The 27,236-nt window shown below is 41.3% G+C and overlaps 1 protein-coding gene and 1 long non-coding RNA gene across 6 annotated transcripts in view; one reads left to right on the forward strand and one right to left on the reverse strand.

Moving 5' to 3' along the window:
- Positions 1-5,320: 5,320 nt before the first annotated feature.
- Positions 5,321-21,304, forward strand: LOC136289725 (uncharacterized). 5 transcript variants are annotated; one of them, XR_010720854.1, is made up of 8 exons: positions 5,321-5,633; positions 6,463-6,734; positions 6,844-6,948; positions 7,695-7,781; positions 9,737-9,869; positions 10,895-10,956; positions 12,504-12,659; positions 20,984-21,304. It is a non-coding gene; the product is annotated as an uncharacterized lncRNA (long non-coding RNA). The 5 variants fall into 5 exon arrangements; XR_010720855.1 differs by lacking the exon at positions 20,984-21,304 and adding an exon at positions 9,525-9,609 and having other exon boundaries at positions 12,504-12,802; XR_010720856.1 differs by lacking the exon at positions 12,504-12,659.
- Positions 7,936-27,236, reverse strand: part of TRIM24 (tripartite motif containing 24) — a 58,529-nt gene continuing 39,228 nt past the window's right edge. Inside the window, exons 8-19 of the mRNA XM_066183790.1 lie at positions 24,720-24,837; positions 23,217-23,482; positions 22,428-22,592; positions 20,750-20,929; positions 18,915-19,050; positions 17,810-17,882; positions 16,340-16,508; positions 15,493-15,788; positions 12,451-12,583; positions 11,377-11,451; positions 9,976-10,125; positions 7,936-8,932 (exon numbers count right to left, since the gene is read on the reverse strand). Of these exons, the coding sequence (XP_066039887.1) occupies positions 8,723-8,932; positions 9,976-10,125; positions 11,377-11,451; positions 12,451-12,583; positions 15,493-15,788; positions 16,340-16,508; positions 17,810-17,882; positions 18,915-19,050; positions 20,750-20,929; positions 22,428-22,592; positions 23,217-23,482; positions 24,720-24,837 (1,971 nt within the window). The 3' untranslated portion in view covers positions 7,936-8,722. The remainder of the gene's footprint in view (positions 8,933-9,975; positions 10,126-11,376; positions 11,452-12,450; positions 12,584-15,492; positions 15,789-16,339; positions 16,509-17,809; positions 17,883-18,914; positions 19,051-20,749; positions 20,930-22,427; positions 22,593-23,216; positions 23,483-24,719; positions 24,838-27,236) is intronic.

Below are 27,236 nucleotides of genomic sequence, written 5' to 3' on the forward strand. Positions count from 1 at the left end.
AAAATGTCTGAATGGCAAGGAGAAGGGAACTGCAGGCCAGAGTGGAATTCTGAGGAGTTGTGCTCGCAGAAAGAAAGAATTGTGAGGGAGTTAGTGGAGAATTCAGGTTCAGGACAGCTGTTTGTAATGACAGAAGCGCTGGAAGCGGAGTGGGGGGGTGTCACTGGTAGGAACACGAAAGAACCACACTCACTCAGGTTCAGAGGTGAGCAGAGAAAGAGAAAGTTTATTATCATTTGCGATGTAAATAGGATTTGGAGTTTGGTCAAGGATTGGTAGATGAGAGGAACACCTTTCTGACCCTAGTGGTCAGTTCACCAGTCCATCACAGACTGGAATGAAAACAATCTACTTGTTTATGTTACATTTGTGAGAGACTCCACTAGAAATATGTAAACAGTCATTAGAAGGCTAAAGAATCAGGGCGACGGGGGGGGGGGGGGGGGGGGAGGAAGATTGGAATCTCTTTGAAGTGTTGGCCCCTGTGCAGCCGCCCGTCCCCTCCGCCCAGTCATTCGTGGCTCCGCGGGCGCCTGTGGCAGCGTTCACCGAGCCGCCGCTTGTGTCTCTCTCGGGCTGCCCGTCCGCCCGCCCCAGCGCTGCCCGCGGCCCCGCTGCGCTCCGTCTCTGCGGTCGCACCGCCGCGGGCGCTCCCGTTCACCTCGGCCCCCGCGCCAGCCCCGGCCCCACCGGGGGCTCGGTCCCACCCAGCCTCAGCAACCCTGCCCGCAGCTAATCCGCCCGTCATGCCGGGGGTCCCGTTGGCTCTGACCACTCCACCCCCGTCCACTTTCCCTGCAATCCTGCTTGCTCATGTCAGAGCCGAGGGGGCTCACACCCCCTTATTCCTACAAGACTCGGCTTGGAGTCCCGTTTTCCTCCTCTCTGCCTTAGAAGAATTAATCCATGAAACAAATTCTGTTCTTATATCTGCGATAAATGATCTTCTTTTTGACACAGGAAGCCTAGTTAGAGTCCAAAAGTGTCGCGATTTGAGTTTTGAAGACAGAAAGGAGGGAGAAAATCAAACTCCAACAGAGTTACATCCAAGAGAAGAACAAAGAGTTTGGTTTTCAAGAGATGAATATTTTATAAAACCTTTAGTAACTCTAAAAGTCGGTCCTAAAGAGGAAGTATTCCAATTCTTAGTTGATCTTAAAACAGAGAAAACATGTATCATGAAAAATCCAGTAGGATGTAAAATAAGTAAAAAAAAATCTCAAAATTGATGACAGTAGAAGGAAAAAAGTTTGAAGTCCCTATCATAGAAAATGTAGTCATTAAAAGAAATACCAACATATGGGTGGGAAATATATTATTAATGCCTGAATTCGGTCTCAATGTGTTGAGAAAATATCTAGAAATATTATTAGGAATGAGGGTTATACCAGAAGAATAATAAATGTTTGGCAAGAATAAAATCCTCTAAGAAAAAGAGAGAAAATGTGTTGACGGTTTGTAAGAAAATCTTACGAAGAAAAGAATGTGCCTTTAAAATGTGTAAAACTTTTACTAATTGGAGATAATACATTATTTGAAAAAAAATAGGAGAAATGAGGGCTGCTTAAAAAAAAAAGATTAGTGCAGTTTTATAAATTAACGGAAGTTTATTTTAAAAGTTTTTTAGGTTTTTAGGGAACTTAGAAGTTTTTAGAGACTTTTACAAATTTTTAGAAGTTTTTTGGTTGCTAGAAGTCTTGAAGGTTGTTTACAAGCTCTTAGGAGCACTAGAATTGTCTAAGAAAATAACTGAGATAAAGGGAAAGGGGGGGGGGAATGACCTTGGAAATAAGAAGGAATAGTTTTGATAGAACAAGAATTTGGAGTCAGAAGAGTGGTGAGAGTTCAGGTGTTTGATAGAAAATAGCTAGAAGTTTAAGGAATGTAGTGAGGAAAAAGAAGAAGGGATTATAGATGAGATTGATTTTTTTGTTGTTGTTATTGAGAATTTTTCTGACAAAATTAATACACAAATGCCATGAATAAAATGTGTGTGAAAGTCTGAAAGTAACACCCTAAGAAGTAATGTTTGAATTATGAAACTGTTGTTTATGAAGTAAATAAAGATGAATGTTAAAAAGGTATATATCTTTACAACTGAAAAAAAAAAAATATAGAGAAGATGGTTCTTTAACCCCACAGCAAAAAGATGCTTTTCAGGTATCCAGACAACTAAAGCTGCAGGTCTTGAATCAATGCCAGCAGAGTCAAAGGACCCACAGAAGAACCGAAGGGATGGACTGTAACATGTAAAGCGGATGATACCAAACTGACTCTTAAATGAGGACTGGGAGGTAATGAACTGAGGAAAACCTAAATGACCCAAGAAATATACAAAGAATCACACCTAACTGGGAAATAAGGCCAAGCTTGTATCGGTGGTTTTAAGTTCAACCTGGAAGAATTCTGAAAAACCTCCATTATGCCCCCTAGGGAGGGGTATTTCCACTTCAAACAAGAGGATCAAGACTGTTTTGGTCAGAGGATTCTCATATTCTCGCCCTAGCTTGTGACTTATGCACAGAAGAGTTACCACTCCCATCAAAATTATACTATATACCCTGTTTGATTCATCCCAATATTAGACATGTTAGCTGGGTTAAATGTAAGTGTTAAATTGCAGAAAATTTGTATTGTAGTTCACAAAAGTAACGCTCTCATTGTATGAAGTGTTGAGTGACAAATCTATTACCCAGCCCGGTAGAACTAAGAACACGCTGAAATAGTAACTTTGCCTTGGGTATGGGAATTACTAGTGCCTGTTGAGTGGGAAAATACCTGAGAAACAGTGGGAAATTACAGTTGAGAAGTGTCAAAGACGATTTGCCTGGAAATTAACAAAAAGGAAGTGACAAGGAAATAGAGAGCAAGACTGGGTTGGCCGCTGTACTTGCCGCCAAGATCATATACTCCTGCTGTGGGTAACAACCCCATAAGCATGGAAGGTGGAGGTATAAGCCATCCCAGACCTCTGTCATTCCTTTTTCTGTCACTCATTCTTTGTCTTTTCCCTTATAGGATATCAGCAAAGTCATGCCACGGATGCTATCAAAAGTTGGATATGGAAAAACACCGAGGTTCCTTTCTTATTACACATACCCATATCAACAGTCACTGTTATAACCCATCCAAATTAAATAATGGTATTCATAATGGGAGAAAATATTGGGTTGCAGAAAACTTGGGGACCAGTGATGGCAGGTTGGGAAGTAAGTGTCCAAAAGGGGAAAGATGGATTTGTTTCACATGTGCTGTTGGGAGTAAAGTCCAAGATTTAGTAAAAGAGCAACTGGTGAGCAAAAAGACAAAGCTAGCAAAGCAATCAAACCCTGTACAAATTTTACTCCAAGATTTGTATACAAAACTGAACCAGCAATTAGAAAAAGAAATAGATATATCAAGACTGGGGGAAAATCTGTTTATGGAATTGGGGGAAAGAATAAGTAAAAAGCTTAACATAACCAACTGTTGGGTCTGTGGAGGGGCTTTGATGTCAGAGGAATGGCCATCGAAAGGCAGTTGCTTAGGCCCAGTTGAACTCCTTAAGTGGAATCAGACAAATATAAAAGGGGAAAACTGACCAGAAGGGTGGATTTTAAGGTCAACAGTGATAGGGGAAGAATGTCTCTGGTGCACTGGAAAAGATTCTCTTAATGAAGTGGGAAACACTCCCTGTAAAAGATACAAGGTAAGCAATGGAACTTTTACATGGTGGATCGAGGAACCAACTTGGTATTGGGCTCAAAAGAAAATGAAAAAAGGAAATTGTAAATATAATAATGAAGTTGGACTTTTTCAGTGTAATGATAAAGAAAAAAATCCTTATTTTGGGAGAATATAAATCAACAGGAAAATTATTATTGAAAGGCACTGGATGGCTGATTTTGATATGTGGAAAGAGGGCATACCCAAGACTCCCCTCTAGGTGGAAAGGGAGTTGCACTTTGAGAATCATACAGCCAGGATTCTTTCTTTTACCAGGACCAAAGGGAGATCAATTAGGGATGCCAGTTTATGAGGACTTGGAAAGAAATAAGAGGGATGTGATTGGAGGATTCAAAAAATGATGAATGGCCCCCTGGACACATATTGGAAACATATGGGCCAGCCACCTGAGCACAAGATGGGAGTTGGGGATATCGGACCCCAATTTATATGGTGAACCGCATCAGAAGACTCCAGGCTGTTGTAGAAATAGTAACAAACAAAATTGGTCAGGCATTGGAATTAATATCAAATCAACATTGCCAAACAAGAGCAGCAGTATATCCAAACAGGTTAACTCTAGATTATTTACTAGCTGAAGAAGGGGGTGTTTGTAGAAAATCTAATACATCAGATTGTTGTTTGAAAAGAGATGACAACAGAGGTGCTCTTCTGGATGTAGTCAATGACGTCAGGAAAATAGCTCATGTACTGGTCCAAGAGTGGGAATCAATGCTAAAAAGCAGCTGGTGGGATAATTTACTGAGAATAGAATGGTGGAAAAAACTAGGATTTTTTTCTCTTATGTGCTACCGCTGGCCTGATATCCCCTGTTTTATTCGGCTGATCACAAACGTAGTTCAAGGCATGCAAGTGATAACAATGCCTACAGACCCAAAATTGACTACATCCAGAACAGCACAAAAGATCATGGTGTTAAAGAAACAAAATAATGTAAAACATCCCTTTGAAGAAGCAAAAATGATCTGTGAAAAAAAAAAGGAACAAATAATGGAGGCTAGAAAACAAACAATATGGCTCAAGCCAAATGAATTATAAAAGAAAGAAGGGGGAATCGTTATAAATGTATATTATAAAGTCAGCTTTTCGCAAGATGTGTGCTATACGATTAATAACGTTGTGGTAAGGATGTAAGTTTTTTATTTCTGCTATTAGTAAAGAAAATTAGGCATAGTGGTAGTAGTTGACATAGAATGCTTAAACTGTCTGTTTGGCCAGGATAACATGCAGTGAACATGTAAAGAAGACTCTGCTATTGAGAGATCAACTATCAGCGTCTACCATCTGAAGAAAGCATGGACCAAGGCCCAAACTGGAGGTGAGAATGAAAACACAGCCAAGAAACACGCATGCTCTAAAAAGGCGGACCCAAGGAGGGACCATGCAAAACAGTTCCTAGAATATGGAAACTAGTTTATGGGAAAATATGACTATTCAACAGATTGATACAATAGGAAGGGTATTTAAAGAATGACTCTGATCTAGCAGTGAGGGGGAATAGGGGGGAACCGGGCCGGGGGTAGGGAGTAGGGGGTGGAGGAGGGGAGGAAAGGAGGGGAGAAACGAGAGGTATAGAAGAAAAGAAGTACAAAAGCAAAGAAACGTAGAAGAAAAGAGATCTAGAGAGATATAGAGCCCGGCCCGGCCGCGGGCTCCCGCCCCGAGGGCCGAGGGGCAAATAGCTCCTAAAAAGATTCCCGGGGTTTAAATCCCCTCGGCCCCGCCCCGCGCAGCCGCTCTGGGGCCCCGCGCACCTGAGCCGGCCCCGCCCTTCACACCTGTGCCGGCCCCGCCCCGCCCATAAATCCCGGCGGATCCGCGCCCGCTCCGCTCGGCGCGGTGGATGCTCATCCCGGGGCGCGGCGGGACCGTCGCTCGGAGCGCTGTGCGGAGCCCGAGGCGCTGAGGTGGGGCCGGCACCGGGATCCGAGCCCGGAGATCTGGGGCCGGGTCCTGCCGGGGCTCCCGGGCGGAGCCGCTTTTTTCTGGGCGGGGACCGGGATGGGGACCGGGATGGGGACCGGGATGGGGACCGGGATGGCCGCGGGCGGGAGGAGCCGCTCCGGGGCGGGCGCTGGGGTGGAGCCCGGCGCCGCCGCTCCTGCTTCGGCCGGGGCTGGGCTGGGGTCCCGCCGGGGCTCCGGGCACGGTCCCGCCGTGGCCGCGGGGAGCCGGGGCCGTGCCGGTGCCGGGAGGAGGGCGGCGGTTCCCCGGAGCAGGCGCTGGATCCCGGCTGGAAGCGGGCGGGGCGCGGGGACCCCCGACGCCGCCGCTCCCTCAGCTGGGGCGCCGCCTGGCGGGCGCGGAGCGGCGGCGAGCGCAGCGCCCCCCGCCGGGCAGGGCCGGCCCCGCAGCCCCCGGAGCGCGCTCCGCTCCCGGCCCGCCCGCGGCCCCGGGCATGGGAACGCCCCCGGCCCGGCGCCCCCGGGCACGGCAGCGCCCGCCTCCCGCTCCCCCGTGGCCGCTCCCCGGGGGCTCCCGCCCGCCGCGGCCCCGCGGAACGAGCGGGGCTGGAGCGGGGCGGGCGCTGGGGCCGAGTCCGGCGCTGCCGCTCCCGCTCCGACTGCGCCCGGGGCGGGACCGGGGCTCGGCCCCGCTCCAGCCTCACCCGGCACCTGCCGGGAGAGACTTGATGCTGTCCTTCCTCTCCCCCGCTTTCCCTGTGGCTCCCGCTCTCCAATGGAAACACCAGTGGGTTTAAAAAGGCAGCGTAAACAGTTTGCTCTTTACTTCCAGAGCACAGGAGGTTCTGAGTCGGAAAGAGCCATGAGGATCATCAGGTCAAACGGTGATAAGTGACTGGCCCATGTGGGGATTGAATTCAGAACCTTGGCCTTCTGAGCACCCTGCTCCAAGCACCTGAGCCAATCTCAGGCTCCTGAGGAAGGTCCTGCCTGGGATGGGAATGGCTGCTACCGGCAAGGGAATTCCTATGCAAATCCAGCTCCTCCTCTCCCGCTAATGCTGCTTTACACACCAGCCCCTAGAAAGGCTCTAGAGCAGAACGGGTTGGTACCTGACATGACAGCAGAAAACCCTTCTAATAACCCTGGTTTCCCGTCCTTTCCAGAATTTACCCAACAGCTGTAAAGGTGCTCATTCCATGTCCTTTTCCAGGGAGAAATGAGCAGGACAAGTCCTGAGGGTTCACTTGGTCCATGGCCAAAGTTCTCCTGGGGAGTGTCAGAGCTGGTCCTGCCTGCAGAGGGGCGTTTCCTGCAGGTGAGTGTTCACAGCCCAAAATCACGGCAGGTGCTGAGGCTGGGCCACTTTCCTGGCTCAGAGCTGCACAGAGCCCTGGGTGACTCCTGCTCATTGCCAGGAATGTTCCTTGGTGTTTCCTGTGTGTCCCAGCTGGCTGGGAATGCGGGCTGGGAGGAGGCCGGGAGCCCCAGGAAGGGAACCAGCACCTCTTCTCCTCGGTATTTGCAGGGGAGGAGCTGTGCCTGCAGTGTCCTGCCCGTGGCTCGCAGCGTGCCAGACACGCATCCCCGGGAGGGGCACTGGGATTCCTGGGCAGTGCTCGGATGGACATGGATAAAGGGCTGCCTGCAGCTCCTCAGCCCGGGGCTGCTCTGAACAGGCCCCGGGAGATGCTTCAGCCTGGACAGGCCCCACCCACACCCCAAAATTGCCCCAAGGAACAGCTGGCATTACCCGGGAATGTCAGCACGGTGTGTTTGGGAGGGGCTCAGACAGCAATTCCCGGTGCCCACTCCTGGAGCTCCCACACACCCCCAGGTATGTCCCAGCCACCCCAAATCCCTTCCCTTCCAGCCTGGGGACATCATCCATCAGCAGTGTTGAAGTTGTGGGAATCCTCTCTCGCAGAAATTAAACCCCAAGCAATAGCCCTCAGAGATGCCTTAAAATAAAAGGTTAGAATCAGATGAAGTTTTGTTTGGATTAAGTTTGGAATTTTGTAGGGAGCCAGCTGGAACTACAGAACTGATGGAAAGCTTTCACAGGTGGGTCCCACTGGAGGTGCACTCTAGGGCAGAAGCAATTCCAACGTTTTTGTCAGAGCTCCTGGAAAGAAGCTGGAACAAAATAAGGTAATTCATCCTCATTTTGTGGTCATCAGGGAAAGATGGAGGGCTTAAGAGCAATGTCATTCTCTTCAAACTTGGGTACTCCCAAGTGAACACTGATTGCATTCTGACATATTTAGAATATGAGAAAAGAACAAGACATTGTAGACAGAAAGGATGCTTTTTTTTGTCTTTAAAAATTCACAAAAATGACTGGTTTTCCAAACAAACGTTTTTCCACTCAAGACTTTCCCACCAACTTCATTAAACAGAGGTACATCACACTTGAGACACCTGTTAAACAAAATGGTACAGAAATACATTGTTTCCTGCTGGTGGTGAGAAAAATGGTGCAAACCAAAATATTGTCCTTTACTTCCTCCATTAGAAACTCTCACACAAATTCCTCCTTTTCCTTTTTTTTTTTTTTTAAGTTATTTTTAATACCCTCTGTCTTGGTTTAGATAGACAGGTAAATTTCCAGTAACTTCTCTGGGGGCAACTACACTTTCATTGCACCCATCAGTAGTGCAGGACAGTAACATTACACCATCTTTTTTCATGGCTTGTGTTAAATACAGTACAGAGAGATCAAATTATGGCCAGCCACATGCCTTTGGTAAAATTAAAAGTCTGGTGAGATCACATTTTCTTCAAACTCAGAAAGCCACATGTTGAACCCATGTTGTGTTTTTAAAGTTCAATTCTATACAAACTTCTTCTTCAAAACCAAGTTAAACAGCTGTCACCCCATGCAAAGGGCAATTTCTGAACTGCTCCGAAAAAGAGATGAAAGATTTTGAACTTCAGAGAAGCTCTTCACATGCCTTGATCTCCATTAGATTTGTGTTTCAGACAGGGGGTAGAAAGGCTAGTAAATATTCACAAACCTACAAGTCAAAACAGTGATACCAGTGATGAATATTCTCAGTTTTTAAAAAACCTTCTGCAATAACACACATGGCTCATTTAAGCAACTGACGGTCTTCTCCTTTGAGGCGCTTTTTCCGGGGCTGTACAAAGTCATCATCCGAGTCATCGGTAACTTCTGGATTATCTTTTTCACTTTGGCTGTTTGGCTGTACAGGGAACTTTCTGTCAGGATAAAGGTTCCTTAGAAGATCTTCAAAGTAGGCTTCGAGTTTCATGCCAGCATCAGCCACTTCTGAATCAGGCTGTTGGGTGAATTAACAACATCAGTGCATTGTGAAATAGCTTTGTACTCAGATCACATTAGGTCTTTTAGGTACAAACTGCAAAAAACCATCACTCAGCAGCAAGAATGGCTATGGAGCACAGGGCCCCAAAGAGCACAAAAACACAGAGTGAGGGCAGATCTTCCAGCCAATAACCCCCAATGATTTTTTTTCTCAAGACACACAAAGAAGGTGGTGACCACAAAAGCCACACTGCCTGGGTTCTCAAAGCTGTATAAAGATTCTAAGAACTCTTAAATCCTGACTGGGGTGGGAGCAGGGGAACAGAGCTGTGCTGTGAAAGACATAGCTATGCCCTCAGGGTGTTGGAAACTTCTCTAGCTTACAGATCTTTTTAGTAACAGTGAAAATACTACTTGACAGACAATGACTGTAACGTGGAAGACTGAGCAGTCCTAAAGTCATCCACAGGCACCACACCTATCAGTTTCCTGAAGCAGAGATCACCAGAGCAGGAATAATTTATAGCTATTGAGGGTGACTGGATGAGAACCCCTTAGAGAAGCCTTTATTTACACTGTAATTCTCTCTCATTTTGTGGTCCACTCAGAACCTGCATCCCTATTTCACCACATGTTCCCTTATCTGCAGTAGGGGATAACAAGTTACTTAACATGCAACTTGAAATCATAAGGGTGAGTACAGAGCTCCCAGATGAAATTCCCACTGAATTTAAGATCTGATGCAAGGAGGACTAAACTTGTTTTTAGATCATAATGCCCACCATTAACCTGTATAATGAAAAACTGTCCTTTTCTTTAGCTGCTGTCCTGCCATTCAGCTATGTTTGTTACCATCCTCCTCCCTTCTATGCAAAGATCTCCACTGCAAAGTTATCTCAGAACACAGCAGTGTCAAATCTCATCTGTGTTTTCACTGCAGTCTCATAATCAAAGTAAGTTTAATGCAGTAAGTTCTTGTGTTGCAAGTTCTACCCCCATTACAACTTTCCTGAAAGCAACTAAACCAACAAAACCTGATAAAATATCAACTTTTCTAACCTCATTAAATTCAGCACAGTTTTGGAAAATCAGTCTGAAATCAGCCACAAAATCTTCTGGCTTTGTGTAGAATGAATTGCTCACTTCAAGTCTTTTCTTGATGGTTGATAAGTCCATAGGCTTTTTGATTATTTTGTAGTAATCAGGGACCTAAGTAGAGAAAAAAAGAAGTCCAAAATGCAATGTTCATAATTTATTGTTTTATAAACCTTTAGATTTGAGGGAGTGGGCAAGATTTAGTCTCATCTTCAAAGTACAACTCAAAGATACAAGAATTGCACTTTTAACATACATGCAGACAGTTTCTGGAGTAACAGTGATTATTTAGTATGTAAATACATCATAATGTATGTAATACAGTATGTATTTAGCCAGCAATTTGTTGGCTAAAATATACTCTTTCCAATGCCTATTTTAAAATCAAAGAGAATAATGTAAAACCTCCACTAACTACATACAATAGAGCCAATAAGTTGGTTTGGACGTTATTTTCAGGTGTAGTCAAATAAGCTGTCTATTAAGTTTCATTCTCAAGACCACCATATGAAGTAAGTCCTTTGAAATGGTGGCAATTTCAGAGATATCAATGGTTTTCATACCCAAACTGTGGTTGAAGGATTAAGATTTTTTTTTTCTTTGAAAGGAATAAGAAAGTAAGTAAGAAAGAAAACCAGTGGTAATATATTAATATTTTTCCTACTTTCTCCTGACTAGATGCATATTTTTAATACCTGAATTTAGTAACACACGACCATAATATGAATAATCAATTAATCTCGTGCCGTTTCTTATTATTAAACTCTGGGGAATGTTCTTCAGAATTCTAATTCAAATGGAATAAAAGCTGCATAGGAATATAGTACTTTTTAATTAACTCTTTCCTCATTGACTTGTCTTTCCCCACTGACTTGTCTTGAAGAACATCTTTTCATCTGACCATGGTAGTAGCTCTTTGTATCCTTGGACTTCTAATGCACCCAGGTACTGTTTACCATTTTAAACTTACAAATTTCAAGTCAATAAAAAATTCAATTTCATATTAGTACTATGGAGTACCCCAGTTCTCAAAATCAGGTCATGTTTAAAACCCCCAAATATATCCCAATTTACTTTCTCAGGGATGTAATTCAGGATATGAAATTAGCAGTGTTAGAACTTAGTTTTGTAACTATTTCTGAAGTATTAAGTCAAATCAGTTATTGTGGAATTTTACTTGTAAAGCCCCTGCCAACCCAATGCTTCAACTTTCAACTTTGCCCTTCAGACAGTTTGAATAAAACTAAAGAGGTTTAACGCATTGAATGTCTGTGGAATTTGACTTATTATAATGAACTTTAGAATCCCATTAGAAACATGGCAAATATGCTGCTAACATAAAATAGAAAGAAGTGAGGTACATACTGTGGGAGAAACTGGATCTTGAAAGGCAGGACTCATTTCATGGCAGTAGAGGTAGAGCAGCAGTCTTTCACACTTCTGTGTCAAGAAAAACAGATACCCAAGTAATTCAGGAATCCTACATGGCTTATTCTAAAATCACAAACTACAGAAAATACAGAACTCAGTATCTCCCCTTTTTCTTTGTGTATACAAATATATTAAACTGGATCTTGACCCTTGAGAGAGATTCTAAAAATACTGTGTGATTTTATGCTTGCTGATCCCTTATCAGAATCTTTACAGGGCTTATAACTTCCATTTAATGCAAAATACAAATAGAGCACACGTAAATAATGGTGTGACAGTCTGTCCTCCACACACATACACTTCTCTTGATGGGCAATATGATCTGTCCTAAGATAAGAACACCAGGTAGGAATTGTGGGAATTGCAGGAGGAACTGTCTGGATGCTTGCATAATTAATACATTCCAGAGATGGGGGAGTGGTGATGGTTGTGACTGATCTTGGTACACGTGGGCCTGCAACAAAAGGGTACAAAAGGCTCCTGGAGACTGGGCCAACTGATCTCCAGAGGCTGCAGGGCAGCTTCCAGGTGGATCCCACCCCAGAAGGGACACCTGCAGGGTCCGTCCAGCCCGAGGATGGAAACACTCAATTTTGGACAGGTGAGCAACAGGTGGAGATAAAATCCTAAAGTAGCTCCATGGCTGCTTTACTGCTTTGCAATTGTGCTTTCTGCACACCTGAACGTTTCCAGCTGAACCTACTATGTTACAGCCCTTCAGACCTACTTATATTATACACTGCATTGGCAGTATTTAGATACTGTGTTAGCAATAAATTTCATCATCATCACCCACATAACCAGTGTCATATGTTGTATGAGCCTGGGAGTCTTCTCTCTACTACTCTAATGAACGTTCTACATGTAGACTAAGACCCGAATGAAATACTAATTTCAACGTATTTACAAAAGCTGCCAACTGAAAACAGGTAAAACACTGACAAGAGCTTCTAACACAGTTCAAAATTAATTCAGCTTAGAAGTTTTAAATAATAATTTTGTCCTTACCCTGCGGTCTATGGGTGCCAAACCTATGGTGTCTTCCAATTTTCTTTTTTCAGAGCTGTGAGCAGGTTTATCACAGTCATACTCAACTTCTGGCTTGGACAAATCCCGACAGAATGTACAAATCCACTCTCCACTAAAGAAGACAAACAGACACACAGACCTCAGTGAGGGAGCACTCCTTTGCCAGAAAGCTTTCCCTGTATTTCTGGGTAAATCCTCCATCTATGGGGTGGGTTTTCTCTCTGTTGTTTTCTTGGTGGTACAAAAGGCTGTGACAGCTGGCAAAAATGCTTTACTACAACTTTGTTTCCTTTTAGTGGCACTGGTGTCATTAATGGTGTCTGTGCAGAAAGATACATATAGTCTCTACCTTTGTCAATACTGAATTTTTTTCACTTGAGCTCGCAGGATTTAAGGATAGCACTATGGAGAGCCCTGTACAACCGTAACGACAGGAGTCATATGGGCTGAACAGAAGGAAAAGTGTTGGCATTATATGGTTAGAACTACATACCCTCAACAAGCTTGATCTACACACATTACTAATCTACAGAGATCACCATAGACAAGATTCTTTGCAAAACTGAAAATATTTCACTCCCTAAAACTTTCAGATGTTCATGATTTTACTAGTTTCTATAAAACAATACTGGAGATTTAAAGCTCAGCATAAGATTATAAGATCGATAGTTCTGCAAGCTATGTCCACTGATTGTTGAACACAATTTATGAACTTGAAAGTTTAGGGAAAACTATGAAGAGTTTATGTTTTCAATATAGTTCTCTACCAAAAAAAAAAGAAAAAAAAGAAAAAAAAGAAAAAACAAAGATATCTGCAGGCTTGCACATAACCACCAGAGGGCTGAACTGTCACACAACAGACAGAATCCAGCAATAACCAGTTACGAGATCAACTGCATGTATTTACCCAGAGATATGTTATTATAAAGTGTCTTCATAAATGGGAAATAGTTTCTGCAGCGCCCTTTACTTCATTTCAGTAGTAAGGCAGAAGATTTCACAAATTTAAGAAGAAAATCTTACTGTTTTCTATTCAGAGTGATCCAAAGATTTTCACCATCTGCCAGTTTTAGCATGCAGTGGTGAATGATGGCATTTTGCTTCAAGAAGTTTTACTTTCTACTGTCTTAACTTCACAGAGTGATTTTTGACAGTGTCACCCATGTGCCTGGACCAGTCTTACAGAAATGATGTGGCAGACACACAAAAAATTGATACAGGCCATGACCTAAAAATCCTTAGGTGATACAGCAAAACAAAGAACAAATTAAAGACAGAGGAACAATGCATTAAAATATCCAAGAATCAGGAAGAATGTGGTAGGTTGGAATGAGGGAAAAAAAATGCTGTGGCCTAACCAATCTACATGGGAACATAGTTTTTAACTGAAAGAGGGTAGATTCAGACTGGATACAAGGAGAAAGTTTTTTACAGTGAGGACTGTGAAACACTCAGCACAACTTCCCCAGAGAGGTGGTGGATGCCCCATCCCTGGAAACGTTCAAGGTTGGGTTGGATGGGGCTCTGAGCAACCTGATCTAGTTGAAGCAGCAGACTGACACCGCTGACACAGTAATAACAAAATTATTTTGTGTGTTTGAAGGAACTAATGCTAAGAGACTGAAGTTTGTTTGGCAGACTTCTAGCTGGGGGGAAAAAAAAAAAAAAAAGGCAAAGCAACCCCACAAAGATGAGAGCAAGAATCTGATACATCAGAAGTCAGGAGGAAATTTCAGCTAACTGTGCTCAGGAGACCAGGAACCCAATGCACCTGTAGCCATATGCACCTTTACAGATCTGAACACCTGCTATCAAAGTGGCTTTTGGCTCCCTTGCCCTCAGACACCATTACCTCAGTTTCCACTGAATGATCCAGTAAAAATGAAGCATTTTAAAGACTTGTACATTGACTGTTTAATTTTCATAGAAACCAAGTCCTGTAAGGCGTAGTTATCTTCCTGCTTCAAGATTACTTTTTGTTTCCTTGCCAGAAAGAATATTCATTCAAAAAGTGCTTACTGTAACCTTACTGGGTTTTCCTTATGGCATAAAGTTGTAACATAGCATTGTTTTAATAATAATAAAAAAAACCCCCTAGAATCTGAAGTCTCAAGAAGTAAGAGTGACATTTAAAGTAAAAGTGACATTTAAAAGAAAGATACACTTCCACAAGTGCATGTTCAGAGTAGCACAGAGATATCAGTGTGCTAATCTAAGCTGCTATCCAAATGTTTTACACCAGTAAACTATGCTGGTATTTAATCAGAAAACCCAATATTTATAAAAGCATTAACCAGTGAGCATGTTATGACCAATGTTTTTATCCTTTAATACAAACAAGCTTATTGCATGACATTTCCAAGCTGGGGCATTGCAAAATGCCGTTTATTTTAATCACAGACACTAATTCCAGAAGTTCCAGATGCAAACGCCGGTAATGCTTATAACAATAATCTATTTAAGACTCTATTTTGAAAGTCAAGAAAGTGAGCAATGGTTTTGTAACAGCAAATCAAGAAAGCTTAATGCTTGTTTCAACACTGACTGAGATGTTATAAAAGATGTCAGTCACTACACATCCCATGCTTGGAGTCTAGCCATGTTTAGCCCTGAAGTAATGTATTTAATACTATATTAATTCAGATTTTTCCTGTAGACATTTCATAATTTTTCTTTTTTTTAATCACTATTATTAAGAAATATAACTATTTTCAGTCACCCTTAAAACATTTTATGACAGATTGGTAATTCTGTTTCCTAGTTTAATAACAGATGCCCATGATTGATCTTGCTTAGTTGTCAAATAAGTGAAGAGTTTTACTAGATTTTGTAGAAAAATATACAATTAAGCTGAAGTTTCATGAAAATTCAGATTTTCTTCAACTAATAAAACTCCTGGATACAAGACTTTTTAAAAGACACATCTCTTTCTCTGAGACTGAAACTTCTTATCCTGCATTTCACAACACAAGTCTAATGTCTTTTAGTGCAGTTTTAGATGGAATTGAAATAGTCAATTACCTTGGAAAGCTCATCAATGTAGGGACATGACAAGAAAGATGGAATACTTTAGGACACTTCTCACAGCAAAGGAGCTTCCCTCCATTTTGACACACAGCACACCAATCTTCATTGGGATCATCCTCTTTTCTGCCCTCGCCAGTGTGGGAGGATCCCATCCATCCTGTTTTCCCAGGGAATGTGCTCTGCAGTACCCCTGGCTGGTCATCTGTGCTGTCTGGTGCATCTGTTCTTAGCATAGCTTCATCAGAAGTGGAACTGTGATTGGTATCCAGCAGCAGGGAAGTAAGTATGGACTGCAGGAAAAAACAAAGGAAGTCAGATGACAGTATTTATGTGAATTTACATGACCCTGACAATGTGCAAACTGACATGAATAACAAATTTACATGCCAGCAGCCATACAGCCTGCAACGTGCATGCAGAAATTACTAACACACTCTAACACAGGGAAATGAATACAAGAAATTAGCTACGAAAGGCTATTTACTGCTCCACCAATAAAAAAACTAATTTCTGATGGCCCAAAAATCTAGTACCTTGTTTATGGATATTCCTGTTCATGGATATTCCTGGAAACACTTCCTAGCAGCATCTGAAAATTTCATCTCTGCAAGCTATTTCTGAATTTCCCAGATTTTCAATGGATAAAAGCAGTCTGATCACACCAGTTAATTTAACTGGCAGTTGGGCTAGTTTGATTCTGAGTTTCGCCTCTTCCTTTTATTTAGTTTTTTAGTTCTCCCCTGATACAGTTCCCAACAGAATATGAGTAAATGATTTTAGTCCCCATAAATACGAAATGCGCCCCAAAGAGAAAGGAGATCTTTCTAGCTGTAAACATTACATTCCGAGGCCGGGGTTCCTCCTCCATCTCTTGCTTCACTACAACAATTGGGAAATCAAAGTTCTCATTTGATGCACTTGACTCCTGTTTAATCCTGATTGGCTCCAACATAACAACAGGGACTTTGTGTGTAGAATCAGCTCCTGGTGGCCTGCTGGAGGAGCCAGAACTGTAAGTGACAGGAAGAGGCAGGAAAAAAAAGGAAATTAGGATTCAGAACTGGACACCTATTGTACACTAATGCCTTCCAAGACCTCAGGATGTTAATCTGCTTTGTTTCTTTGAATCCTGAGTAGTATTCCCTTTATGGAATGCAACACTCACGTTTATTTCCTTTGAGGTATACTTAAAACACATTACCAAATGGGAAAATTTTAATGGTGCAGCCCCAAAACTAGAGAATTACTCATGGTTTGACCCATTAGTGCAGAATTTGCCAATACTCTCTGTTTCTTTCAGACCATACACAAAAAAGCACCTCCACTGAACATTGTAAACCACACAACTGAATAGGCAGATAAGACACATATTTACATTATCTTGGAAAACTTTCTTAGAGCCTTGCAGGTCTACCAAAACTTGGACCCTACTTTTAGAACTAGATCTGTCTTTTTTCATATATTTAGTCCTAACAGGATGAGAGTGGATAATCAAACTTTAAAATTCCTGCTTATATTTTTAAATAAAATGAAGAATTTAAATCTAACAAAATGAATTCAAGCAGCAGCATATCTAATCACATTTTTAAATGCAAGTAAAAACTCTTCAAACAACCATTTAAACTGTTCATAAGAGTCCTTCAGAGAATTTGCCATGTAAATGGAATAGAGCAAAAGGTATTCCAGATTAAAAAGCACCTGCATTTCCAACTCAAGTAGGATGAATGTCATCTGATTTTTCTCTGCATGAAAAATTAATCTCATGTCAGATGTATGCTCTAATTTATTGCAACGCATTAACGGATCTGCACTCTTCAAACAACACTGTGTAAATATATTTGTTCATTAATATTCCATCAGTAAGGGATAAAAACATTTGTGTAGACTCTCAGTAGATATCTAGTGCTCACTTAACTGTATTGCAGCAGAAAATTCCTAGTAACCCTCTTTGTAACATCAGTTCCTTAAAGCTGAAGTAATTTACAGTTCCATGAGGGCTTTCAATATGCAGGTTTTTACTTTAGCTGATTTTTCTGAACTTAAAACCTGATTTGTAAATGGTGTTCTTTTAATAACACCAGCCCAGCCATCATTTACAGAGTTAAAATACATCTTTAGATGTTCTATTAATACATTACAAATGAAATTACTGCTTTTAGAATGCAAAGAGTGCTATAACAACCATCGGGCCTGACCTGCTAACACAGAAGATGAGACAAATCAACATCTTTATGCATTAAAGAGAGAAGAGACTGAGGCATGTTCTGTGGAGATGGAAGTTACATTTTCTTCTCTCACACACTTTCCTTACCTCTCTCTGCTCCCAACACTGGAGGCACTGGGTGAACGAATTGGAGGGTGCACGTTTGTCACACTGATTCCTCCTGGGACAGAACAATCAGATTAGAAGAGAACACAGGTCTGCGCCCAGTCTGAGATACAACTCAGAGAAGTACACACGTTTTGGGGAAAATGTCTCTAGAAGTGACAAATACCTCATTTAATGCACTTCCATGAAAGGATGAGAGGCATGAGTTAACAGAGGGAAAGAGAGCACTAAGAAAGGGCCCTTGCATGCAAGCAGGCTGATGCGGGAGTACCTCTGCCTGGCTGACCTCTCCACCTGATCACTGCAGCCTGTTCTGACTTACTAAATTCAAGCAGATCTCTCAGAACTGCCAGGAAACTTGGAGCTGGCGAGCAGGAAGAAGTCTGGGACCCAGAGAGCCGAAAGCCTTGTGAAGCAGATTGCTGAGCAGCAGCCCTGAGCAGGCTGTTTGTGCTGCCTGTGAAGGCACTGCCCGCTGTCCCTGCTATCCCGGCGGAATGTGGGACCACCACATGAACACAGGAACATTGCATGAGTGCTCCCCGGGAATTCCCACTCACACAGCCTTCCCACAGCTCAGGTCAGAAAATGGGAGCAAGGAATAGCTGCTGTTGGCCACCAACATGGTGACAGGAATCCCCTGGATCCTCCAGGTCCACCACATTCAGCCACCCGTCACAGTAACTTCTCTGGTCATGCTGTGTCAGTGCTGCACTACCCACCCAAGGCACCATTTCTAGTCTGCTGTTACATCCTATCTCACTTTCTCAAATACTTGTCTCTTACCACAGCTGCTAGGTCTTCATCTGGTGTACACCTGAGAGTGTCACTTTCCTGTGGATTTCTATCCAATTTGCCAAAATCTACCCATTTTTCCCCTCCCTGTTTTTAAGATCTGGATGCTAAACTTTTGAGCACAATGCTAAAATATTATCTCAACTCTACCTCCTACTAGCATTTCTACAACTTTGCCTTCATTTTCTTATTTCTCATCTTTAATATAAAACAGAATTAATTCTGATGTCAGTGCCACATTAGCTTTTACAATTGCACCATTTAAATGGAAAATTGCATCACATTTAATTACCTGAGAGGCCTGGTGATGGTACCGAGGAATTTGGTGACTGCACAGTCCTGTTTGAAGGGGGTTTTGGCTGATTCTGCTCTACAGTGCCATCCTTCCTTACAGCATTATCCAGTGTGATGTTTCCTGAACAATCAATCTAAAAGGGGGGAAGCAAAGGGAAGCAGTTAGTGTTGGGAAGGGAAAAAAAACCCCCTCCAAAACAACAAAAATCAAACAAAACCAAAAAGCCTCTGTCATTCTGCAATTTTGAAAGCGAAGACCAAAATGCATTTCACCAAAGTTTAACCATCCAAAAGTGAGATGGTTACTTTAAAACATATCATCTTAGTTTCCCTAAAAAGAAAATGAAACAGCCAAATCCAGACAGGGATTTATTTTAAGAGCAGATGATTTTGTAAGTGCCAATTTTTCTCCACAGGCTACAGAGGAGGCTTAAATCAAACAGGGAGCTTTCACACACCGAAGTAAGTTTATCTCCACACCTTCTTTGGACATGCTCACAATAAATACTCTTGAAAAGGCAATACGCTATACACAAACTACCCCTCAATCCAGTGGTGTTCAACAGGACTGGAAGAAACTCACAGGATACTCAATCCCATCTGTCCCACATACCTTCTGGACACGAGCCATGCATATTGACTCAAAATGGAAACAGCAAACCAACACTTGTTCTTTCCACTGTGGCTCAGGCCAGATAACTGAACTATATTCTACTGGCTCCCAATGCAGCATTTTAACTTTCCGTAAAAAACACACATTCTGGTTTGATAAGGAGGAATGACTTTTTGAAATGTTTGGTTTCTTTCAATATATAAGATAATGTTCGATAATATGTATCCAAAGTGGATGCAGCAGCTTTGGCAAGGTGAGCACATTTACAGTGATTTAGGCCATGTACCTTAAAAGTGTAAACTCAATCATACACAAGTAGAAGAGTTCCTAATACTGTGCACAGAAATAAATATGCTAAAATGTCTCACAGACTCAGTAGCTTTATGACCATGTTGTGTAGTTGCCCCTTTACATCTGACAGATACTGTGATTCTATAGTCTTTGTACTCCCTTTTAATAAAGAGAACACACAGTATATAGGTAAAGACAAAGCACAGATGGGAGATAACAGCAAGCTACGACTAGAAAAGCATGATACTTCAGATTTCTACAAAACTTAAGACCACAAAAAACAGGTTAGGCAGTTATGTGGAAAAATAAAGTCACCTGACTAAAACTCAGTAACTCCAACATGGACCTGTGGCAAACAAGTACCATTCGGAAGAAACTACAAAAGAGAAGCTTAGAAGGTTAAGAAATGATGATCTTACTCTGTCTAACACGAGCTCACAGACATGTTAGAGAATATATGAAGAAAAGAAGTACCAAAAGGAAAAGATATAAGGAATATATCCAGTATGCTGACCGTTAATACCTACCCAAGATAGCTCTTTCAATAAGTTAAAAATAGATTTTTAAAATGTTAAAAATCTAGCAGAAATGCCATCAGCAAACCACTGCTATCTATAGACACTGGTAAACAAACTAAGCTAACACATTTTTGTAAGGATCATTATGGGGGCTGCAGAAAAATATAGAGCATACAAATGAGTCCAATTACAACTACAACTTGTAATCCTATTTTTCTTAGTTGTCCTAACAGCTGTCTCCCAGAACAGTTCTGAGTATTTCCAGCAACGTGCAGGCAACTCTGCACTGTTTGTTTCCTAGAACTGTCTTATTTTGACAAACAGAATTCCAGTCTAAAAGGTTTATATTCCTCACAAACATTAAGACTTTAAAATAGAATCTGTAAAACATTGCCTCTCTGTTACACTTACATCAGGGAGAGATGGCAGATTATAGGAGCTGCCCACTGGGGAACTCAAATCTATCACGGGGGGACCGTAATTCTTCCCATCACACCCAGCAGCACTGGTGACTGTGGGGCTGGATGGAGTCGATGTTGTGCTGCTTGCAGTTGAAGAGGTGGTTGAAGTTTGTCCACTACTGATCTGCCACTAAAAAGAAGAGATAAAAATCCACAATTCAGCATTTTTTTTTCTTTGCAACAGGTCACATCTACTGAACATACTGACAAAACCAGCAGCTTAGTTCAGGAACCTGAATTCAAACATTAATTCCTGATTTACTCTGAAGTTATCTCATTTCAAGAACCAATCTCACGAGCCAATGGAAGATGACAAGTACTTGAAAACTACGAATAGAAGAAATGAATGCAAATTCTTAAATTCAAAGCTATACCTCAGTGTTAAGTATCTATTAATATTTCATCCTTCACTGACAGTGTTGTGGAAGAAATGTAACAGTTTTTGTGAAATAAAGCATTACAGGTAATAGGCTGAATGTACAACTGCTCCAGTGCTTTACCAAATAAATGGCTACAGTGTCACCTGGATGCCTTGAACTCTTTGATGCTGTGCTTCCCTTAACAACATGAAGTCATTACGAATTTGAAAAGCTGACTGGATCTCCATCCACATATACATTTAACATGATATGAAGTGCACAGTCAAGTCAAACGAAATTTCTTTCTCAGTATGCAGTTTTCAGTGACTTTAATGGAATTTCCTGGCAACTGCAGGCAAAACCTGACTCTGCTCAATTCCATTTTTAGTCAGTTATTCTATTTACTGGCCTCTAGTTTCAGACAAACATTACTGAATAATGAAGTATCTTGAAAGACAGGCTTGTGGACAGGCCAGTCTTCTTTTCAGAGACACAGAATAGAAGTGACTTAGTTTTTATTCTTGCAAGTTCTCTTAGATATTGTACAGCTTTCTTCCATTTAGCTGAAATTAGTTCTCTGACATCATAAGCATTGCAAACATAACTGGTATTACACCACTTTTCAGCTCACAGACTTGATTCTTTCCTGCTTACCTCACCCAGCAACTCGTGTGGTAATAATGTGCTTTTTAATAAATACGAGCATTCCTAAACATCCAGAACACATAGGATGTGTTTGCTTCCACCCCAGTCCAGCTGCTGATCAGCTGGGCATTGATCAGTCTCAGCAGAGGTCCCACAGTTGTGGACTCTTTTCTCCCCTCACCTGTAACAGTTCAGATTTGCCATACTCTGGGGAACCATGGCATCTCTAGCTTTTTAGTCAAGGTTTTACCTGGTTCCTGGTGAAGTCACTATCATCAAGCTAAATTTGATTTGCCTACGCACTGACTGCAGCGTGCAGACCATGGCCACACTAAGTTTTGCATAAGTGGTCAGAAACCACAGCAACAGCAAGTAAGAGAATGAAACACCTACAGAGCACACACAGTGGCTCACTTCCCTAATGCTTCAGCTGCTTAGAACTGTCAAAATGAAAGCAACTTGACAGCTACCTCATTAAGAAAACTATGGGGATCTTGTCATAGAAAAATAATACAGTCTCTGTTTTAATTGAAAAGCATTCTAGAAGTATAGTATAAAACATGATATAAGGCACATTTGATGTTTAATTTCTAAATGGAGTGTGAAAAGGGAGAGATACTCTACCTGTTTTATAGCTTGCTGCGCCAAGAATGCCATTTGCAATGGATTGGGCTTTACTGCTGGCCTTGGTGGGTTCTGATTTTGGGGAAATCTCATCTGTTGTGCAGGAAGAGCTGAACCATTGGGCTTGGGACTATGATTCTGAAAATGAATCAAGCGCGGAGGCGCCTGCATAAAAACAACAAAAAACAGTTCTGCAAGTAAGCTGAGATCTGTTCTATATTCCACACGTGTTTTTACTTAATGGTCCTTTTAAACTTCTGAAACTCCTCATAAATTATATGCAAACAAATAGTAACACACCATTTATCTGAATGATCAAATGCATTGAATTTCAGTGTTAAAACCTAGTAGACAGTCTTGAATTATTTTAATATATGAAGAGACATAAGAGCCAATAAGTGTTTCCAACTTTGAAAGATATAGGAGAGAATCATTGGGTATTGTGCAAAACAGATGTAGCAAAAAAAATTAATGACATTAACTTTTCATCATTTGACAAAACAACAAAAATGTGTTAAGCACTGTATATGGATACAACAAGTTTTTATTTGTATTAAGAATAAATAAAGGCTGGGTGCTACCACGCATTTTGCAAGGCAAGTTAAAAATGCCCATTCATTTCTCAGTAAAGAAAATGTCCTCTAAAACATCTACATAGCCACGTGCTGAAGATTAAGATATCTGAAGTTATGTATCTAGATTTAACTTCTTTCCTTTTTTTCCTATCTTACTTTACTTTCTTGTTCAGTGCCATGGAAAAAAGAGACTCTGAAAACAGTCCTAACTTACCTGATGAGAAGCAGGAGGTTGTTGCATGGTTCCTGGCACTCTTGGGTTTGGCTGAACCACTGGTCCTGCTCTGCGCTGAGCTTGCTGTCTCTGAGCCATGACCTGCTGCTGCATGTGCTGGAGGCGGAGCTGAGCTAAGCTGATCTGTGTTGGGAACTTGGAGAGCTGGTTGGGAGGTAAACTGCCTGGTGGCTGTAAGTTTGGTTCCATCACAGGGCTCTTGGGCATATGTGGTGGAGTTTCCTTATCTTCAATTACCAAAGAACCTATTTTAAGCAAAATAAATAAAATCAATACCAAAGTATGGCAGTTAGCAGAAATGCCATCACACTGTCAGTGACACATGCAGTCTGACTAGAACTCAAACCATTTCTGAGGTAACTTGTTTCTTTACTCAGACTTTCTTTTATTTTTCTTCACTGGTTCTTATATGTAGCTTATCTACAGAAATTGAACATGTCTGATCATAAACAAAGTGGCCTAAAGGTTGTGATTTCTGGAATTAGATAAACATGATTTGGTTTTATCGGTCACTTAAACTCTTACAAAAATCCCAGTGCTGGTCCATACAGGTGGCATTTATATTGCAGCACTTTTCAGAATGTATGGGACTGAATTTCCAAAGTTCATTAAATAAACATACACAAGAAAAAGAGCCCACCAAACACAGGAAAAAGTCAGCTCATGAGAAACATCTCAGCTGAGCAGCAGCTCAGAAGTTACTACCACACAACCTGATAGCTGGTTTCTGCAAACGCATTTCACTTTCAATTCCTGTCTCAAAGAAAATTATTTATAAAGCAGGAACTTCCAGTGTCCTCATGTCTGGGAAAAGGAGCTTGTTTGCCTTAAAGAACTGCCATAACACTTTCTTCCTCTGACACTGCAGAGAATCATACATTTGCATCTCTGTACACAGAGACAGCATCTTCTGATGAAAGGCAGAAAATGTCCCACAGATATCTCACAAAGCCTTCTGCACATGACAGAGAAACAAAAATGCCCACCAAGATAACAGTGGAGAGAGAAAGGAAACACAACAACAGTCAAAATCCTGAAAGACCTCTAAAACCTTTAAGTCCTACTGCTAAGGTGTTGAGTTCTTGAGGTGCTTATCACTGTGGCTGAAAGCTGTCCCGTGGGAAAGGACCTGGGAGTGCTGGTTGACAGCAGGAACCCTTTCTTTGGATGTGAAATGGGGTTAAAAACAGTGTTCCCTGTTCCAGAAGCCAGAAGTTAGAAGTATTGACCAGAAAACTGAAAGCTGCTATTTTCACCATCACTTATACCATTCAAACAAGATAAGTTTGTTAATACTTCATCATAGTATTCATAAATAATACTCTTCCCCATGCATTGCACGTATAATGTTTTTCACAGTTAGGGAAATAAATTTAGCAGAGCAAATGAAGATATGAATAGCACAGAGGCTATCATCACAAAAAGAAGGCTGCTTTCAAAATAGGATCAAGATATCAAAGAGCTAATAAAAAGTTATCATACCTAGATTGAAAATATTCTGAGCCCAGAAGCTAGGATCACAGTGGAACTGGATGGTATTGTTAGTGACTGGGGAAGGATCACACCTTGCTCGGAGGAGATACCGTAGTCGATATGTAATCTAGAATAAGAAAAAAAAAAGTTTTTTTTTTTTCCCCTCTGGGGCCAGAGCCATGTATTTGAACATCACAAAAAACCCAAAAACACACACCCCCCCCATCAAACAAGGCAACCAATCAAAAAAACCCACCAACAAAAAGCCCCTGAACAAGCCCCTAGAGAACTGAGGTTAAAGATAGAGAAACTTGTCCATGCTACCAATAAAGAGGTATTTTTAATCTCTTTTTCTTTTACCTAAAGTAGTTTTAAAAGAAGTTAACTACAGTCTAAACAAAAATAACAATTCTTCCCTGTAGAAATAAATATCCTTCCGAAAACTTGGCCATTATTTTCAGTAACTTTAACTACTAGCAAGTGAAGTTCAGACTTACATAACCATTGATGGTTTTACCCCCATGAATCTATTTTAGCCCATTCATTTTTCTATCCAAGTATGCCATTCGTTTGGCAACAAGTATGATCACAGGGAATTTTCTTTTGTACTAAATTTAAGTTTTCTTCAGAGAGCCAAAGAACAGATTTTTATAAACTGTCTTTGAAACCTCAGATTCACAGATATTTTCAGATTTTTCCAATGCCTTAGTTCCAAAGAACTGGACTGTGATTACACAAGAGAAGATTCTACCAAATGCTCACAATTTATCTAGTTCCTAGAAAGAAAATGTTGTCTTGCAGTTGTTTCACTAGAAATTTCAGGAACTGATATACCAAAACACAACAGGCACTAATTTTAGAATCACACACAGCAGATCCTGGAAAAAAAACTTGGGTAGTTCAACCGCTGGTTTTTTTTGAGTGATAGATTATTTCCTGGAAAATAAATATACTTGGTGAAATCATCTTAACTGTTTAAAATTATCAAGTATGGCTTCCCCCCCCCCCCCACCCCCCGAGGAATTTTGTAAGAGCTTCCAGTGTACAAGTTTTTTCTTTCAATTTTAGGCAGGTCAGTTTAGGACCGTACTCAAAAAACATTGAAGGTAACTAAAAATTTTTAAATGACCATGGAAAAACTTTAAGGGCATTATTACCATTTTGGATAGAGATTTCCTTAGGATTTTCATGTACAATACCAGAACCAAGCAGATGACAGTACAGAAATTCTAGACTTTTGCCCTGTTAGCAGTACTGGTCACACACAGTTCCTGTCACAGTTTGCTCCATTATTTTCCTACTATTGTGCACACACAGGTGTAGTAGATAAACTCCTGACTGGCTGCCTTGTGTTAGTAGTAGTGAAAAGTACAGCCTGAGAGTACAGTCCCCAAGCTCTAATGCTGCCTTTAGTTCTGATGGGCATTCCTTCCTCTCTCCTGCATACTCTGAAGCAGAAGTCTCACACGCTCCTCTACGCAAAACCGCTTGGAAATAGATTTTTCCAAATGGTCACAGACAGGTTAACTACTCAACTCCCAAGCAGCATCAACTTTCTAAAGCTCAGTCTGCCCTTTTGAAAAATACTTTTCATTTGCTGAGGCTTTCTGGGCTAGATGGTCCTTTCTTTCAGCTGCCTAATGCTTATATGATTAAGATGCCTGAAACTCAACTTGTTTTCTTACTCATGTAGCAGAGTCTTGGTGGCGCCACTATACAGCTATAAACAACATGACTCAGTTTGATGTCCTTTTTCTCTACACAATTAAAAAAAAAGACTGGCTGAGGCAGTATAAAGCAGACCAAATGAATTTAACTACTTGAAGTTGATAAAAACAAGTAATATTCTGCTATAGCCTGCCATATCAATAATGGGTATAAAAAAAAAAAAAAAAGAAAGAAAAAAAGAAAAAGAAAAAAAGAAAAAAACATCACCAAAACCCAACAGTAAACCCAAACCCAAACCAGACACCCTGGGAGGTTCTCAACTAACCAATGAGAAAATGAAGAAAAAAACTTTGTGAACCAATTTATAGGAATTGAAAAAAGAAGCATCTAGCGTCTTTCCTTAACATTGCCCCAGATTTCTGTTATCAGGCAAGTACAGTCTAGTAACCTTTGGAAAAATCAAGGTAAGCTTTTGTTTTGTTTTTTTTCCTTTGCAATTTTCTAGGATTTCCGTTCATCATGAACAGTCAGCTTAGTGAGACAATATGCACTCAGATCTTCATGGTCATTACAGCAATGAAATATTTAGCTTTGTAATTGTTTGTAAACAAAAGCCTTAGTTTAATTTTTTTTTATTTTGAAAGACTTTCAGTGGGAGTTGAACATGACAGAACAAAGACATCAATAATATTTACATTAAAATGCCAGACATCAGCCACTGATCACATTTGTATACGATATACAAATACTGTTTTTCATGAACTCAGATGCTGTAGCAAGAATTGTAAGGAAGCACAATGATAACGTAGGACACACAACATTTTTTCCCAGTGTTTCATGGCTTCATGGATTTCAACC

This window comes from Chamaea fasciata, unplaced genomic scaffold (genome assembly GCF_029207755.1).
Source record: "Chamaea fasciata isolate MVZ Bird 193981 ecotype frontalis unplaced genomic scaffold, bChaFas1.0.hap1 SCAF_5, whole genome shotgun sequence".
Classification (NCBI taxonomy): Eukaryota; Metazoa; Chordata; class Aves; order Passeriformes; family Sylviidae; genus Chamaea; species Chamaea fasciata.